Here is an 18159-nt window from a genome sequence, read left to right on the forward strand (position 1 = left end):
TCTGGGCTTTACGTTTGTTTGTTCGTTTGTGGCTTCGCTCCTGGTGTTCTCAGCTCAGCTGCCATCTGTTCTCACAGCTCCCTTCTTTTTCTGTAGTGGAGGTGAACTGGATGGGTTTAAACATCTCCCCAGTCTTCTAAATGTGTGACTCTGGGCAAGTCCCTGCTCTTTTCTGCCTCGGTTTCCCCATATGTGAAATGGGATAATCCTAGAACCCGCTCCCAGGCGTGGTCCTGGGAACCAAAGACGTGGATACTTGCCAGGAGCCTGGAGCTGGGCCTGAGTTGGTCTTGGTTACTGCACTTGGTTGTCACAACACGCCCATTGCTGAGTTAAGAAGTGTGGGTGCTTCTCGAAATATGCCGCCTCGGGTTCTGCAGACTGGACAGGGCAATCCAGGATTTCTTGAATGTCGTGCCCTCCTTGTTTCTCGGGAAAAGGTTTCCTGCCCTCTCCCTTGACAGCTGTTGGCTTAGAGAGGATTCACCTTGTGGAGAGAAACAGTCTCGAGGAGTCAACTCCCTCGTAGCCAGAGGCCGCGTGTTCTTAACAGACTGCAGCGCATGTGTGTGTGTTGAAATGTGCCCGAGTGTCTAGAAGTAGCTCTGCCTTCCCACCAAGGCCTACAACCACATACAGGGAAGGAGCAAAATAACCCAGGAAAACACAGCGTTTGCTGTTGGGAAGTCAGCAAGGAGGTCTCTGCTCACCCGGGCAGTGACCAGCAGCTCCTTGGCACACAAGGGACTGTTTGGGGGCCGTAGCAGCTGGGCTTGGGGGCGCCTCTTAGTGCCAGCACATCAGAAGTGCTCTTAAAAGAAGTAGGAGAGCAGTGGACTGTGCGGCCACATCAGGGCAGGCAGGCGCAGGAGATCAAAGTTTCGGAATTGTTTCTGTGTCCTCCATGTGCCAAGGAAGAAGCCATAGAGACCCTGGTGGTCAGAACCCGCTGCCCCAACCTCCGGTGGCTGCTGAGAAGCTGTGTGGCCTTCGGTCTCCAGGAGATTCTCCCCGTATTGCTGCAGGAACTCAGGGCTCCCTGCACAGGGACCATGAGTATCCCAGCATGGTGCCCAGACTAGCCCATGCTCTGTCCCCTCTGCGCGGAGATTTCCAAATAACAGCAGCTGTGGCTGTTACCGCAGTCATATCCATCAGTGAGCCCCCGTGCCCCCGCATTGTTCCCCTCCCGGCCAGGGCTCAGGTGTACCCCCCAGGAGGCAGGCAGGTACTCTAGATGATCTCCTGCCATTGCATGTGCGCTTCCCAGAGAGGCCATCTCGGCAATGATGGTGAGGCTGGCAGCTCTGCAAGGGGGATCTGCTTTCAGCGGGCTGGGAAATAGCTCACAGAGGTATGGGAGCACTGGACAAAGCCCAGGTATTAAGTAAGGTGCCTTAGCACAGAGTGGACTGGAGCTGGAAGGCAGTTAAAGGAAAATCTGTCTGTGAGTGTGTGCGTGTGTGTGTGTGACGCGCAGAAGGGAATGTTGAGGTGTGAAAATGTCTCCACCTGGGTGGGGATTTCTTTAAAAGTTTTTCCTTGGAAAGTTGGTGGTTAAAACATGGGAATGTGTAACACAGTGGGTCTTGTGGTGGACCATGTCTGTGATGAACTGCACAAACATTAAAGAGTTATCTTGTGAACTACAGCAGCTGCATGACACATTGTAGGGATTTAATAGTAGAGGTGCATGTGGGAACATGCACCTACTACAAACTATGGACTTTAGTTAGCAGTAATGTTTTAATCCTCTTTCATCAACAGTAACAAATGTAGCACACCAACACCGTGGGTCAGAAATAAGAGGGGGTGAGTGGGTGTGAGGGTAGTTCAGTGGTAGAATTTTCACCACTGGGAGACCCGGGTTCGATTCCTGGCCATGCACATCCCAAAACAAAGAAACCTACAAAATGAAACAAACAAAAAAATTCAACAAATGGTGCTGCAATAACAGGATACTCACATGGAAAAAGAATGAAATGGGACCCCACCATACAGCATAAAAAAATAATAATAAATTAAATAAGAGGGGTAGATAAGGAGGATGGAAAGATTGGGATCTTCTTTTTTATTTTTATTTCATTTCTAAAGTAATGAGAATGTTCTAGATTTGATCATAGGGCAGTATGTACAACCATGAGATGGTACTGGGAGCCAGTGGTTGTACACTTCAAATAGTTTCTGTGTTGTTGAAATGTATCTCAATAAAATTGCATTTTAAAAAGGTGGGGAGGGAGTTTTTCCTTCATTTTTTAAAAAGTTTTATTCAATAAAATTGATGCCCGAGCATCTGAGCTGCCGCTCCCTGTTGGTGGGGGAAGGTAAGGGGTGCAGCCTGGCCATGGGGGGTCTGATATGGGGGCTGCTCCCCACGGCTTCACGGTGACCCCAAGAAGCCCCCAGACCCCTCCCCCAGGGCATCCTGTAAGCCCGTCCTGAGCATTCCTGCTGTGACACCAGGAAGTCTAACTCAGTCGACACATCCTGAGGTGCTTTGAAATAATTTTTTTTTTTTTTTTTTTAAGAGAGAGGGAGGAAAGGAAGGAAAGACAGAGAAGGAAGGAAGGATGGAAGGAAGGGAAACATTTTTAAACATTTTCTTGTTTTATTATATTTTGTTTGTTTGTTTGTTTTTTACATGGGCTGGGGCCGGGAATCGAACCGGGGTCCTCCGGCACGGCAGGCAAGCACTCTTGCCCGCTGAGCCACCGCGGCCCGCCCTGCTTTGAAATAATTTTATTGCGCGCTATTGACAATTAGAACAACATTTTACGCTCATTACGAATGGCGCTTTTTAAAGAACTATAAGCCCAATTGACCCAGGTGCTACTATTTGCTTACATATGTTAGAGAAAGATTTGGCCAGCTCTTTGGGCTTATTTATTTTCCTTTTTTGAATGAATACAAATGTTCAAAATTAATATGTGCATTATAGCACATTCCCAAGTCACACAACTCTTTAGAATCATTACTGCTTTCATTGAATCCTGTTCAGGGCCGAGTGCCCACTTGGCCTGTGAGCTGGGCCCTGTCCTTGCCTTAGGCAGTAGGTGCCTCTTATTTTAAGTTCCCGAAACAATATCTAGTCCCTTCCATGAGGCACAGATGTGCACTGTCACACCAGGTATTCCCTAGTGGACAGCCCTGCCTTAGAATATTTCATTACAGCAGGTGGACAGGCTAGCTGGCCTCGGCTCGTCAGGAATGGCACATGTGGCAGCAAGGTCACGGTACTGGGTGCCATAGTCACCCTCATCTTTACAAGCAGTCCTGCTGAGACTTCAGGAACAGGTGTGCTCAGCTGGTCGGGTCCTGTGGCCTCGGGGCTCTCACCTGGGCACCGCTCCCGGGAGGGGGCCTTACATGTCCTCAGAGTGCCCTCTGGCGGCCAGTGAGTGGTCACCACTTCTGCATGTTTGTGGCACTAAGTGAGCAAAAAAACGCTTATATGAGCAAAAGCCAGAGTGCCACAGAGAACTCGTTCTAAGGAGTAGATTGCCTACTCTTAAAGTACATCAAGTGTACTTGAGGGGAGACAATACTTAGAAACTAACTGAAGTCTCTAGATACTTCAGAACAAATGGGTTCTAAAAGCAGATACCCAGGCAGTGAGTTAGCAGACCATGTTAGCAAGGACAGAGGATAACGAGCAGAGGCTACATTAAGCGCCAACAGTTATCGGGCCCTGTACGGAACCAGACATGGCAGGTGTGTGCACAATTGCTTCCTTCCTCCGGCCCCTCATGGGTCATCCGCTGTCCTCCACCCACCCCCGGGCTGGACCTCGGTCCTTGGCAGCACAGTATTCTAGGAAGTCAGAGCCGTGTCGTTGATATCGGTACACAAAATGAGCCTGATTTGTATGTCTTTCCTCATTTTGAAAGAGATGTACTCAGGAGGAAACTGAGGCTCAGAGACACCCTATATCTGTTAAGTGGTAGAACCACAATTCCTTTCTTGACTCATTTGATTCTAAAACCAGTTCTTTTGATTAAAGTGTTACGCTCCTTCTCTAGCCTTAACTGTTAAAAAGTAGTCAGAGAAATAGCTGTTCCCTATTTCACTCCGGCTTTACGAGATAATTCCTGGATCCCAAGGCTTTGATTAGATCAGAGTCTCTCTCAAACCATAATTTAGACCTGCCCCCCATATCGATCTGTATCCACTCCTCCTCAGCCCACCTCTGGGTCCTGGAAATGGCCAGGGCTCCCCACCTCCACCAGAGAGCACCCACAGGGCTTGGAGGGTCACTCCATCCTCTTGCATCGGACCCCTTTTTCATTTGAGAAGATCACTGGCTCCAGGGATAAAATGTTTTGAAGTCTAACTCAGTCGATACATCCTGAGGTGCTTTGAAATAATTTTATTGCACGCTATTGACAATTAGAACAACATTTTACGCTCATTACGAATGGCGCTTTTTAAAGAACTATAAGCCCAATTGACCCAGGTGCTACTATTTGCTTACATATGTTAGAGAAAGATTTGGCCAGCTCTTTGGGCTTATTTATTTTCCTTTTTTGAATGAATACAAGTGTTCAAAATTAATATGTGCATTATAGCACATTCCCAAGTCACACAACTCTTTAGAATCATTACTGCTTTCATCGAATCCTGTTCAGGGCTGAGTGCCCACTTGGCCTGTGAGCTGGGCCCTGTCCTTGCCTTAGGTAGTAGGTGCCTCTTATTTTAAGTTCCCGAAACAATATCTAGTCCCTTCCATGATTTGTGTCCATGTTTAGCAATTTCTTACTTTGAGGAAATTGTTTCTGAGTCCGGGTGTCTCCTGCTGCAGTTCGTTCTTCTTCGCTGGAAACTGTGGGTCTCGGTCAGCATCCCAGTTTACTAGGCCACGACTAATAATACAGCGGCTATAATTTATTAGGATATGCTGAGGCCAAGAACTGTGCTGGGCTGTGTACCTACTTATTTCATTTAATCATCATCAAAGCATCACTTCAAGAAAGGCGTTCCCACTCTCATTTTATAGGTGAGAAAAAGGGTCACCACACGTGTAAGGACCTCAATGAGAAACAAAGCTCTACTCTTTCTGTGATCCCTTTGGCTTCGTCCTGCCTCCTCTCTTCTAGGTTAGCTCATTTCTACAGCTCGTAAGACTTCCTAGGTGTGTAAATGTGTACGCTGACCAGTCCAGCCTGTTTAATGTGTGAGTTTTGTAGAACAGTTTCACCATCACAGAGTCCCACCACCTTGTCTCAGTATTCTAGTTAAGGTTGGTGGCCAGTTTGTTTGTTTTTAAAATATCAGCCTTTTTGAGAGATAATTTGCACACCGTAAAATTTACCTTCTTAAAGTCTACAGGTGGGTGGGTTTTCTTATATATTCTCAGGGTTGTACAACCATCTCCATAGCAGTTTTTGGACATTGCTTCCCCCCCGCCCCCCGTATCCATTAGTTCCTTATACTCCCTTCCCCACAGCCCCTGACAGCCAGGAATTTATTTTCTGTCTGTCTAGATTTGCCTGTTCTGGACACTTCATATAAATAACATCATACTGTGTGGCCTTTGGTGACTGGCTTCTTTCATTTAGCGTGATGGCCTCATCCATGTTTTATAGCAAAATTCAGGACTGCGTTCCTTTTTTGTGGCCAGCTACTAATCTATCGTCAGACCATGTTTTGTGGACCCGTCCATTGGTTGATGAACATTGAGTTGCTCCGCTTTCTTGGCTCTTTCACATAATGCTTCTATGACATTTGTGTACTGGTCTTTGTGTGGACATAGGCTTTCATTTCACTTCTCCAGGGTGTTTTTCACACATCCTTGAGCAGTTAGCTAAGCCTTTCGTTCAGTTTCAGCCACTCATTCATGATCCTAGCGAACCGCAGTAAAGTGGACTTAGAGTTACAATGGCAGCCTGGGCCGGCTCTTTTCATCTGTGTTTTTCTTGTAGACCTGCCCTTCATGTGGCACCACATTTGCTCCCAAACCTGAAACTGGTGCGGAGGGAGGAGCCATCCAAAACGGTTGCCAGGATGAGCACAAGAACAGCACCAAGGTAATAGGCTCACGGAGGTAGTTTCCCGTCAGTCCCTGTTCTTCGTCCATGCAAGGCGACACTGCTGTCTTCCCACCTCCTCGGTCCTGAGAATACCTCCCTGTGGGTAATGCCATCCCTTACCTTCTAGTCATTTGGTTTTCAGATAGACCCATAGAGAACAAGATGAGAGTCAGAACTAACCCACGACATGGAGTAACTGCCTGGTGGACTGAGTGGAGCTCTTTAATGGGCAGTAAGAATGGAAATGCATGCAGATCAGATAGTGAGGGAAGGATTTGAGTAGCTGGAAGTGGGACTGGAAGTACGGTAGAAGCAGGTGTGCAAAGAGGAGAAGGCCACTCTTGAAGAGAAGAAGTGCATCGCTAAAAGGCTTGGAGTCAGGGTGAGCAGCAAGGAGGTTGCCAAAGAAATCTGACTTTAAGCCAGGCCAGGCCTGGAGTGGAAATAGCATGAAGACCAAACCTCAGAGCCCCTCTGAGAATGCCTACGAAGGCTGACCCCCCACCATTTGCCTGCTACCTTCCCTTTATCTGCCAAAGGACCTGGGAATGCTAGGTCAGTCCTGGGACTCTCACAGCCGGTCAAAGAACTAGGGCAACGAGGAGAAGCAGGTCGGTAGGGAGACCGGGCGTTCAGGTTAGAAGAAAGATTTTAAGGTGCTGGCCGCTGGTGCAGTCATAGCATCCAGGGGTGGGGTAGAAACGTGGGACCTGTGTGCGGCAGAGAGTTGAGGGATGGGAGAGGCGTGGTACCCTGCCTTGGCTTCACGTCACGCACTGTGTTTTTCTCCCCTTTGTCTTGAGGCAGGCTTCTGGAGGACCCAACACCAAAACGCAGAATGGACTCCTGAGCCCTCCACAAGAGGAGAAACTCACCAACAGTCAGACCTCCCTTTGTGAGATCTTACAGGAAAAGGGCCGGTGGGCAGGGGTGAGTTTGGACCAGTCGGCTCTCCTTCCCCTGAGGTTCAAGAACATCCGGGAGAAGACGGATGCTCACTTTGTGGAGGTCATTAAAGAGGACAGGTAAGGTGGAGCCATTCGCAACACAAGTAGAAGCTTTCAGATGGAAGTCCCTCCACTCTTATCTGAGTTGCCTTATCCCCCATGTGTCTTTGTCCTCCAAGTCATTGTATTCTTTTATTTTATTTTGAAGTAATTTCAAGCCTAGAATAATTGCAGAAATAATAGGGATTCCCAAAACACCTTTTTCCCAGAGTCACCAACTTTAGCATTTTTTGACTTCTTTCACCATGTCTGAAATTTATCTTTCATTTCTACTGAAACACTAGACACTAAGTTGGATACATCTTGCTGTTTATCCCTTAATTCTTCAGTGGACATTTCCTAAAAACAAGGATGCTTGTTTATGTGATCATATTTTTGTTACCAAATTCAGGAAGTTTAACACTGATAGGATATTTATCTTACCTGTGGTCCACATTACAATTTCATCAACCCCATATGGCCTTTCTAGCACTTTTTTCCTTCTAAAATAGGACACAGTACAGGATCACTTATTCCACTTAGTTGTTGCGCTTCTGTTGTCTTTTAAAACCAGGAACAGTTCTTCAGCCTTTCTTTTACATTTATTGAGACTTGTTTATGACCTTACATGTGAGCCGTTTTTTGTGAGTATACCGTGTGTACTTGACAAGAACGTGTCGTCTGCATTTGTAGGACGTTGTGATCCATAAACATTAATTAGGTCCCGGGGACCGGTAGTATTTTTCAATCAGCCACCTCTACCGATTTTTTTTTCCTAGTTCTATCTTGTTGATAGGAGGGTGTGAAAAATCTCCAACTGTAATGGTGGAATTTCCTAGGTCTCTCTTTAATCCAGACAATATTTGTTTCATGTATTTTGATGTTCTCTTGTTAGACACATACACATTGATTAGTGTTATGTATTCCTAATGAAATGATCCTTTTACCACTTTAAAGTGGCCTCTTTATCCCTTATTATACTCTTTGTCTTGAAGCCTGCTTTATCTGAAAATAACAGTCATTCCAACTCCTTCTGCTTACCATTTGCATGGTATTTAATTTTCCATTTTATTATTCCAACTTATCTGTATCTTTATATTTAAATTCTCTCTCTTGCTTTTTTATCCACTCTGGCAATCAGTGCCCTTTGATTCCATTTTGAGGCAATTAAGTCATTGCTCTAAAGGTTACTGATTAAACATCCTTAGTTTTTATAGTCTTCTTCTACCTACTGTGGTATCACTTGATTTTAAATGGAGAAATCTTTCCACTGTATGGATACATTTACTCTCTTCTTACACATTATGCTATATATGTGATATCTATGTACATTTTAAACCCCAGCATTTATTTCCAACCTCTGGATCAACTTAGGATTGGTCTCCATTGATTACTTTTTTGTTGGGTATGGATCATGTTTTCCTGTTTCTTTCTATGTTTAGGAATTTTGGATTGTGCCATGCATGTTATTGTGAATGATATGAATAGATTCTATTATATTCCTCTGAAGAATATAGATTATGTGTGTAAGCAGCCAGTTAACCTGCCTGAATTCAGATCCTAAACTCTGTCTCCCTGAGGTAGACAGCAGCTAGAACATCAGTTTAGATCTTTTAGCCTTCGCCAGGCTGCTTCGACTCTGCCATGCACACATTTCAAGGGTCTGCCAGAGAAACGAACAGAGTTTATGTATACAATTTGAGGTTCCCCTTTTCTGGTTCTCTCCTTTCTAGGATTTCCAACCTTATTTTCTGTTTGTGGTCACTGGGAACTCTGTTTTCTGGTTTTCAAGCCAATAAGGCTCTGGGCTTTCCATCCAGATTTCGGCCACATTGCATGTGGTGACAACTAATGCCTACCCTCAAGCCAAAAAAAAAGAGGTAAAAAATGGGAAATCCACCTGTTTCTGTTCCTTTCTTCCAAGTGTTGATTCCCCTCCAGTTTTTACCTTCTCTGTTGCTCTCCAGTGCCTTCTAGTAGTTGTTTTTTTGTATCTTATCCTGAGTTTCTAGTTTTACCCTGGAGAGGCTTGGTTGGAAGGGAGCTACTCTGCCTTTCCCTGTTCCCAGGAACCTCCCAATACAGCTCCTCGTACATGGTGTTGGTTCTGCCACTTAACTGCCAAAATGTGACCAATGCACATCCTTCTCACAGCCACTCCTGGTTTTCCCTCTGTCTAAACTTCCTGGGTGGAGAAGTTAGAGGGTCAAGCATGGGGAATGAAATTTTCTCTCCTTCTTCTGCTGCATGAGGGTAGTAAGCCCTATGCTGCCAGGAAAGGAGGGGACCCCCTCCTCACATGTCCTACACTGTGCATGTTGTATTTGATTTAATTCTCACAGTGAATTTGTGCACCGCAGTGCCGTATTTGCCTTTTGAAATCCTGTTAACATTCTCTCAAATTTACAGTAATTTACTGTAGCATGAAAAGGATATCACTGTTTTCTAGCAGTTCACAAGAGAATGAAACAGTCATGCAGAGCAGGTTTGATTGCTCTGACATCATTCAACGTTATCATTTTTCAGGTTTCACATGCAATCTGCATGTGTGACAATAGCACCAAAATTATACCATCAACTAACTGTAAATGCAGTTTGTGATAACAACCTGTTAGCTTTTACGGCAGTAATTACTGCCAGCATTCTGAATGACAGAACAGCCACTTGTGAATTATTTTTTCATTTGGAGTCTCCAGATGAATATAAGTTCTCTCAGTGCAAGCATCTGCTGTTTCTGCAGAAAGCCTAGTTTAATAGAACAAAAAAACTGCTTTCACCTTCTTCTCACCCTGGATAGTAGGAATGTATTTTTAAAAGCAGGGTTCTAATGATGTGTCTTATAATTATAGTGAGTGATCATTCTTTAATAGAGGGGAAATATAAAATGTGATTATGTTGAGAAACATAAAGGACTTTCCAGAGATATGCTTTGAAAAGGGCAAGGTTGGGCAATATCTATCATTTAGTGACTTTTTTTTTTTAAGTTTTTTTTATTTAAGAAAACAAACAATACACTTAGAACCACCAAAAATGGATATCTTAATTAACAATATCTATCATATAGTGACTTTTAGGTACAGCTTTTGTGATATGCTTAATGAAATGGTGCTTTGGTAGCTAATTGTGATCTTCTGCTCTGCTGAATGTTGATGGATTACATTTCTTGTCTCTTTTAGCCTGATGAAAGATTATTTTTTTAAACCACCCATTAATCAGTTCAGCTTGAACTTCCTGGATCAGGAGCTGGAACGAGCCTACAGGACCAGCTATCAGGAGGAGGTGCATTTTTCCTTATTATTTTATTAAAGAAATGGGTTGTTTCCTCTGGGCAGCTCCCTATTAATTTTGTGCTTAGACGGCCTTTTTTTCTTTCCTGTGTGGCAGGGAAATGTCAGCTGATACTGCTTTCCTACAGCCTTTAAGCCCTAGGTTGCATCTTACATGAATTTCTCTGCACTGGAGGAAAAAGGCCTGAATTTTTCTGCAGTCCTCTGTTCACAGCCCAGTCTTGCCCTTGCCTGGTTCCTGGCCTTTGTGCCTGCTACCTTCCCTGGCTCCGGAGTGCAGCGGCCACAGGCCTCCTTTGTCCTTAAGCAAGGCTGCATGCTCCCTGCCCTGGCCTGCCTTCCTCCTCCACTGCAGCGGGACCAATGGCTCGGGAGGCCTGGTCCTCTAGCTCGTGCCTAAGGCACCACCCCCTACCCCTCCATCTGCTTAGCTCTGGCCACTTACTCTCCGTGTGAACATGGTTTCCTCCAGGAAAGCCCCCTGCCCCCAGACTGGAGTCTGCTTCCCCTTTATGTTTTCCTTTCTTAGCACAGACCCCTTTTTGTGCTCTTGTCTTGTGCAGTTGAGCCCCTGCCCAGACCTGGGCTTCACGTGGAAGGCCTTGGCCTGGTCCTCACTGTACCCCAGGACCTGCTCAGTGCCCACGCCCACATCCATGCCCACCTGTACCCACACCTACACCCACCCGTGCCCATATCCATCCATGCCGATGCCCACGCATGCCCAGGACTATTTGTGGGAACTGTGAGCAGACGCAGGGCCCAGCACTGCATGAGTTCTCAGCACCGCACCTTGTCTCCTTTTCTCTGGGCTCACGCCTGACCTCTCTGAGCATTCCAGACTCAACTCCAGAGCCAAAAGGATCTTTCCCTCGAATTCTACCCATTCGTTCCACAGGCATCTATCAAATGTCCCCTGGGTCTGGACTATGTCTGGCTCTGGAGGTGCAGTGGTGAGCTTAGGAGCCCCAGGCCATGCCTCCTGGGCTTGGAGGGGCCACCTTTTGTCACCTTTCTTGCAACAACGACTACCCGTTACCATCCCGGACAGGGTCCACATAGCTGGACTTGGTTTGTGTGACAAACATGACCTCATTTAATCCTCACATAACCCTTTAAGGAAGCATGTCACTGTCCCTATTTAACCACAGAGAAAGCTGGGGCTAAGAAAGCCAAAGTACCTGTCCCAAGACCCCATTACTGGGGCTGCCCTGAGCCCACCTGACTTCAGAGTCAGGGGTGTCTCTGCCCTTCCTCTGCTGGTTGCTGAGCCCAGCAAAAAGAAGGTGCATCTCACTCCAAGGCCCATTTATCATTCTCCTCTCTACCACCAGACTTTCATTGAGCAGCTACTGTGTCCTAAGTTTCTGGGGCATAAAGAGGAGAGTAGACAGAAATCACAATTCAGAGCAACAGAGTCGGCAAAGCCCCACGTATACCTACAAGGCATTGGGCCCAGATGGCAGGGTCAGAAGGGAGGTTCCTGGAGGAAGTGACTCCTGAGCTCCCTTTAGTGAGAAGACCAGGAACCAGCTAAATGGGGGAGAAGGGAACGTTCCAGAGAGAGGGACTGGCACCTACAAAACCACAGTGCCGTGAAAGAGCCCAGGAGGACGGCCAGGAAGCTGCAGGTGCTTCCTGTGCCAGGGTGGGGTGAGCAGGGCAGTAGGGGGCACAGGCAGGCATGGCTTCCCACGCCATGGCCAGAGGATCTGAAAGAGGAGTTGCCACAGTCAGTTTATACAGTGCTTTATAAAGAGCACATGGCTGAGTTGTGGGAGGTGACAGTACAGGTGAGGGGGAGGCTGCTGGAGTGGCCTCCCGTTTGTAAGCTCGCCACGACCCGTCAGGGGCAGGAACGCCTTTATCCCTGTTGCAGATAAGGAAACTGAGGCACAGAGAGGTTAGGCAACCTGCCCATGATGACACAACTCACGGATGGGGCAGCCTTCCAAGAGGACAGGGAGCAGCCTGTGGGGAGCAGAGGCTTCCCTGGGGAGAACAGGGGTGGGGGGGGTAGTCACTGGATCTGAACCCCATGGGGCAGGGGCTGCAGGGAGGAGGCAGGAGGTTCCTCGGCCCCCAGAGTTTAAGGAGGCGACAGTGGTTGCCAGCAGGTTGAGGGCTGGCAGGAGAGGGGCCTCCTCAGGGACCACAGCTGGGGTCCCACGACTTACTAGATCCAGCTCTGGGCCCACTCTCTAAGGCGGTAATGGGATTCATGCCATCCTCCTGCTTCCTAGCCCTGTGCCCCAACTTGGAACCCCGGGGCCCTAGGGGCTGAGGGCCTTTTAGAAGAACCCCACGATGCCCCCTGTTGCAGCCCCCACTAGAGCGCCTAAAGCAGCTGCAGGGGCTTAGCCCACCCAGGCCTCGATGGGCAAGAGCCAGGGAGCCTGCAGGTGGGGGCGAGATACAGGTGCCCCCCACTGCAGCACCCTGGGCACCCCTCTGCCTACTGTAAACTGCAGTCTGGGCCCTGTCTCTGTCCCAAAGCCTGGAGGAGCCCCAAGGAAAGGGGATTGCCCCTGGCAGCAGGGTGGGTAAGGCAACCCCACTCCCATTGTTCTAGTGCCTACTGAGGGAATTTCAGAGCTTGAGATCCAACCAGCCTTCTGGAACACATGGACTCCAACAGAGTGTCCAAATTCCTTGGAATTGGGGGAGGGAGTCTGGCAACAAACCCTGCTTCCAGGTGGCTTCTGGCAGTGTCAGAGCTGACCGACCCTGAGCCAGCCGAGCCCACCCTTCCTCCAGACTCCAGAAGCTCCTCCAGATCTGGGGGTGTTGGGGAGATACACACCCACCAAGGACCTGTTCCAGGACTTTTCCGTCCCCCTCGCCAATGGTTCCCATGCTCAACTTTGTGAGCCCTGCAGGGATGCTGAGCTGGTGTCTGCTGCCTCGTGGTGGTGGTGGTGGGTGCTGCCAAAAGGTAGCAGCACCAAGAGGAAAGCAGCCTAGGTGATTTACTCCTTTATTTCTTCCACAGAGAGCACCTGCCTGCTGGTGGCTCTCAGAAACTGTGGTCAAGGGTGTGGACTGTGGCATCATCTTGTCTGGGTTGAATCTTGGCCTTGGTTTCCCAACCTGCCACTGAGCCTGGAGGCGTGCCCCCCTCCAGGGCTGCTGTGAGTGCTGGCTAAGATGGGCCACCTTGGAAGGGGCCATCGGCGCTACACTTGTCCTGTCCCGGGGGTTGCCTCCGCCTTCCCTCGTGACTCCCCATTCCACGTGCCTGCCTCTCCCTCACTCCCAGCACCCTTCCTGTTACATACTATTCCTGCCACTTGTCCATGAGCTCCCCTAGGGCTTAACTCCATCCTCAGCACCCAGCACAGAGCTGACCACAGGTGTGCTTTCACAAGCAGCCATGGGACATCGGGTGACATGCAGAAGCAGTCTCTGCTGCGGCTTCCCTGCCTGCCTGTCATTTCTGCCCTGCATGCAGCTCTTACACCCCTCAGCCCAGAAGCTTCCTGCGTGGCCTGTCACTAGCTTTGCCAACTCACTGCTTACCCTGTTGTTTAAATCTGTGACATGCCTGTGAGAGCTTACTGGATTGTCCCAGGTGCTGTGTAGCCTTAGACCAGTTTCTGAACCTCTTTGTGTCTTGGTTCCCTCCTTTTAAAGTGGGGTAGTTGTAGGGAGATGAGCCCCCTCAGGCCCTTCCCACTGTACCTGGTCCAGGCTAGGCCAGTGCTCCCCAAAACATTGCCAAGTGACACCCCTGGCTGTGCGTGACAGCTTCTGCTCACACTTCTCCGGCCTCCCTCTCCTGCCCCACACAGGTCATAAAGAACGCCCCTGTGAAGACCTTTGCCAGTGCCACCTTTAGCTCTCTGCTGGATGTGCTTCTGTCCGCCACAGTGTTCCTCACCCTCTCCGCCGCCTGCTTCCTGAAGGCAGAGGCTGCCCCCCCTTCACCTGTCGCCCTGGCCGTCTTTGGCGCTGCTCTGCTACTGGAGCTGCTGTCCCTCGTGGTCTCCATCAGGTAAGCGCCTGCCTTGACCTACGCAGGCTTCACACACACTGACCGCCTGCCTGCAGGACACACACCCTCAGGGCCTGGGGCCCCGATCTCCACACGGGGCAGGTGGCAGCCCCTCTCAAGCTTCCATGGCCCCCTCCATGCAGATGCTGCCCTGCACACAGGGACCCTCATATCAGGGCTAGAGCCCTCTGCAGGCCTGATGCCACCCGCTAGTCCGTGGATACTAAGTCAGAACACTCAGACGAGCATGAGAAGGATGGGATAGAAAGGGGACGAGTGGAAGCAGAGGCAAAGGGAATGGAAATGACAGGGACTGCCAGTGGGTGCCTCCCGAACGCACACACACAAACCATCAAAGTCTTAGAAGACAGGAGTATATCTTCGTGACCTTAGATAAGGCAAAGGTTTCTTATCTGTAACGCCAAAAGCCTAGCAATTTAAAGAAGAATGAAAATTGGTCTCCTTTGAAATTTAGAACTTTTGTAGTGCAAAGAACACTTCAAGAAAGTGAAAAGATAACTCACTGTACTGGAAAGTTTCAGATCGTGTCTAATAAGGGACTTGTATCAATATATAAAAAGCTCTTACAACTCAATAATAAAAAGACAACTAAGGTTGTGAATAGATGCCAGGTGCCCCCCCAAAGAGGCTGACAGCCTAAAGCAGGTGGTTCAGCCAGAGTGGGGGTTCAGAGTTTCCTACACCCCATACATGGTCCACCTGGGTACCAGGACATGGGGTCCTTGCACCACCGCCACCTTGTCTAGCCCTGTCACTCTCCACAGGACAGCCTGTTGCCCACTGGGGAATGTCCCCAGAAACTGGGGGTAAAACAGAAGTGGAGAGAAGGGCCCTGACCTTGAATTTCTGTTCCTCGTACCCAACATCATGGTGCAGAAAAAAGTAGGTTTGGGTCTACGCCGAAGGCTTCCCCATGCTGGTGGTTTCACCTGAGGTGTAGAGGCTGAGAGGCCAGGCCTCTTCCCTCCTGCAGCCCCTTCCCTCCCACAGGCCTTTTGCTCTGCAGCTCCTCCCCTCCACAGCCCCTTCCCTCCCACAGGCCCTTCAGCCTTAGTGGGGCTTTCTTGGGCCACCACTCATCACTGATTGAGATAACTCTAAAATGTCTTCTCTGCAGTCTCCTGAGCTCCACACCCTTCTCCAGAACACAACCCTTGCTAGCTCTCCCCTCCTGCCCCATGCCCAGACGACTGCCCGCCTCAAGCCCTTCCCTCAGAGTCTGCTTGTAGGGCCCCACACTCGTTCATTCTCAGCCCCTATGGAGTTTAAATAGCTTTATTGTGGAATAATTCATGCACCATAAAGCTCAGTGATTTTTGGTGACTACGGAGTTGAACAGCCATCGCCACAATCTGATTTCAGAACATTTCCATCACACCAGGAGAAACCCCTTTCCTGTATGCTGTCCCCCCAACACACACACACACCGCCCCTTCCAAGGGTGTCTGTTGAACACAGGCTATAGCCAATGGCCGTCCCTGACTGTCCTGGGCAGCTTGCTGCCCAGGCCCTCCTATTTCTAGCCCTTGATGACACTGTCCTCTGCTTCTTTGGGTTCGGCTTTAAAGACTGTCAAGTCGCCCAGGCTGGGCCGGTCAGCTCCTGAAGGGGAACTGGGTGGGATTTCTGTTCGTCTGTTGGACACCACCATGCCCAGGAGGGCACAGGGCCTCTCAAACCTGTCTTCTTGCTCAGAGGCTCTTCAGGCCCCGCAGACAGACAGACCCCACCCTGCAGGACATGAGTGTGCTCCAGGGCAGCAAGTTCTGCAGCCTCCTGCAGTGACGGACCCGGACTGGCCCCGTTCAGAAGGCTCTACCACTAAGCCCTCACTCCCCAGTGCAGCCTCTGCCCGCAGCACCCCGGACAAGTCTGAGGACTGTGGGGCATCCTGCCGAGCCCCAGCCTGGAGACCCCTGTGGAGGGCCTCTGGGCCTCCTCTTCTCCTTGGGCCCAGCTCCCTGGCCCCTCTCAGAGCCACTGCTTCCCGCCTGCGAGCAGGTTTCAGTGAATGTTGCCCTATAACGCCCAGGAGGGTTGGAACTCCCTGGCCCAGGAAGGGCCAGACAGGGTATGGGCCGGGCAGCAGTGCCTCCCTGCAGTGGCCCGAGAGTCCCCATGCTGCAGGTGTCCGGGACACCAGGCTCCAAGGGCTGGGCATGTGGCCTGGGGTCCTGGCGTTGGCCTTTGTGCCATGGAATCACAGCGGCTCCTGGCACCATCCCCAGGTGGGACATAGGGGTCTCCGGGGTGTGAGGGTCTCCCTTGTAAGGGGGAGCCCGTGCCATGCCCTCCACCTCTCCCTGCGGGCACCTCTGTGGCCTTGTCGACGAGGACCTGTTCTTCCTCCAGAGCCTGCTTCTTGGCCGCCACCCAGCCCCCGCACTTCCTAAGACACACCCTCTTACTCTAGCACTCCTTTCCTGAAATAGGGCCTTCCTGTGCCTGCAGTTTCAAAAAGAATCAAAGTGCACTGACTGCAATAGGGAGGAGAAATATGAAGAAAGTCATTTAAAATAAACAGGTGGAATTCGGCTGGGGTCCGCCAGGGCACCGCCCCCCCCCCCCGTGAGTCCCACCAAGGCTGCCACCAGGCACCATTCATGTGCCCTCGCCACGGCCTCAGCCGTGTTGGTACACACACCGTGCTGCAGATTGGTGATGTGATTTCCTGAAATGCCAGACAGTGCTTGATGACATCCAGCAAAGTAGAGGCCGGTCGTTGCTTTGTGGGCACTGTGCTTACACTCCCAGGAAATTCGGTGCATGTTACACTGAGCAGAAGGCGCGCTCTGTTTGCTTGTGGCTTAACCTGTGTGGGACCCCCCTTGGTGCAGGACAGCTGGTGCCCCCGGCTCCTGCCCTTGGCGCCTCAGCCATCGAAGCAATATAACGGGCCCACCAAGGGTCCACTGCGTCTCCCAGGGGACCCAGCCCCCTGGACAGACCACCCATTCTAGAAGGTGGGATGGGCCACAGCAGAGTAGTGGCTGCACATTAGAGTCTGTGGGTGGGAGATGCACACGCAGGGGCCGGGGCTGTGGTTTTGAACATAACGTTGCTCAGGCCAAGGCCCCAGAGCCCGGCACTGCCACTGAATAGCCCCCACTGGGTGTGTGGGAATGGGGGCTCTGGGAGGAGAGCAGCAAGGGGGTGTGTGGTGTGCCCCCAGCCTGCCCGGCCAAGCCTCCACCTCGCTCTCGCAGGATGGTGTTTTTCCTAGAGGACGTCATGGCTTGCACGAAGCACCTGCTGGAGTGGATTGCCGGCTGGCTCCCGCGCCATCTTGTCGGGGCTGTCCTCGTGTCCCTCCCCGCGCTGGCCGTCTATTCACACACCACCCCTGAGTTGGAGATGGACATGCAGGTGAGCAGGGGCCTAGTGGACACCTTTCTGCTCTTGCGGGCTCCTTGGTCATTTAAAAATACAATCAATAAACCTAATGACTTGGGACAGCAGTATACATATAGACCCTTCAAAAGGTACAAACCCTCTGTTAAAACTATGAACTCATCTTGTTTCTTTTTTCAGCATGTCGCATATATTTGAAACATAAAATTTGCCATTCACCATTTTTAAGTGTACATTCTGGAAATACCAACTACACACCCAGTGTGCTGCTGTCATCACCACCACCCATTGCCAAAATGTCTCTGTCGCCCCAATCAGAAACTGCATCCCCTAAACATTAACTCCCCCTTCTCCCCACACCCTTTCCCAACCCCTGGTAATCTCTGATTTACTATCTGTCTCTATGATTTGATTCTTCTAGATGTTTCATAAAAGCTGAATCATATGCTATCTGCCACTTTGTGTCTAACTTATTTCACTCAGCATAGTGCCGT

General features: G+C 49.8%; 1 protein-coding gene across 2 annotated transcripts in view; it reads left to right on the forward strand.

Annotated features, from left to right (window-relative positions):
- The window catches only part of ADCY9 (adenylate cyclase 9), a 215169-nt gene that overhangs the window by 181402 nt on the left and 15608 nt on the right, over positions 1-18159 (forward strand). For both annotated transcript variants that reach the window (XM_077141971.1, XM_077141972.1), the window contains 5 exons: positions 5919-6023; positions 6834-7051; positions 10189-10291; positions 14091-14293; positions 17521-17680. In XM_077141971.1, coding sequence (XP_076998086.1) covers positions 5919-6023; positions 6834-7051; positions 10189-10291; positions 14091-14293; positions 17521-17680 — 789 coding nt within the window. The remainder of the gene's footprint in view (positions 1-5918; positions 6024-6833; positions 7052-10188; positions 10292-14090; positions 14294-17520; positions 17681-18159) is intronic.

The sequence above is a fragment of the Tamandua tetradactyla genome, chromosome 23, assembly GCF_023851605.1.
Source record: "Tamandua tetradactyla isolate mTamTet1 chromosome 23, mTamTet1.pri, whole genome shotgun sequence".
Lineage (NCBI taxonomy): Eukaryota > Metazoa > Chordata > Mammalia > Pilosa > Myrmecophagidae > Tamandua > Tamandua tetradactyla.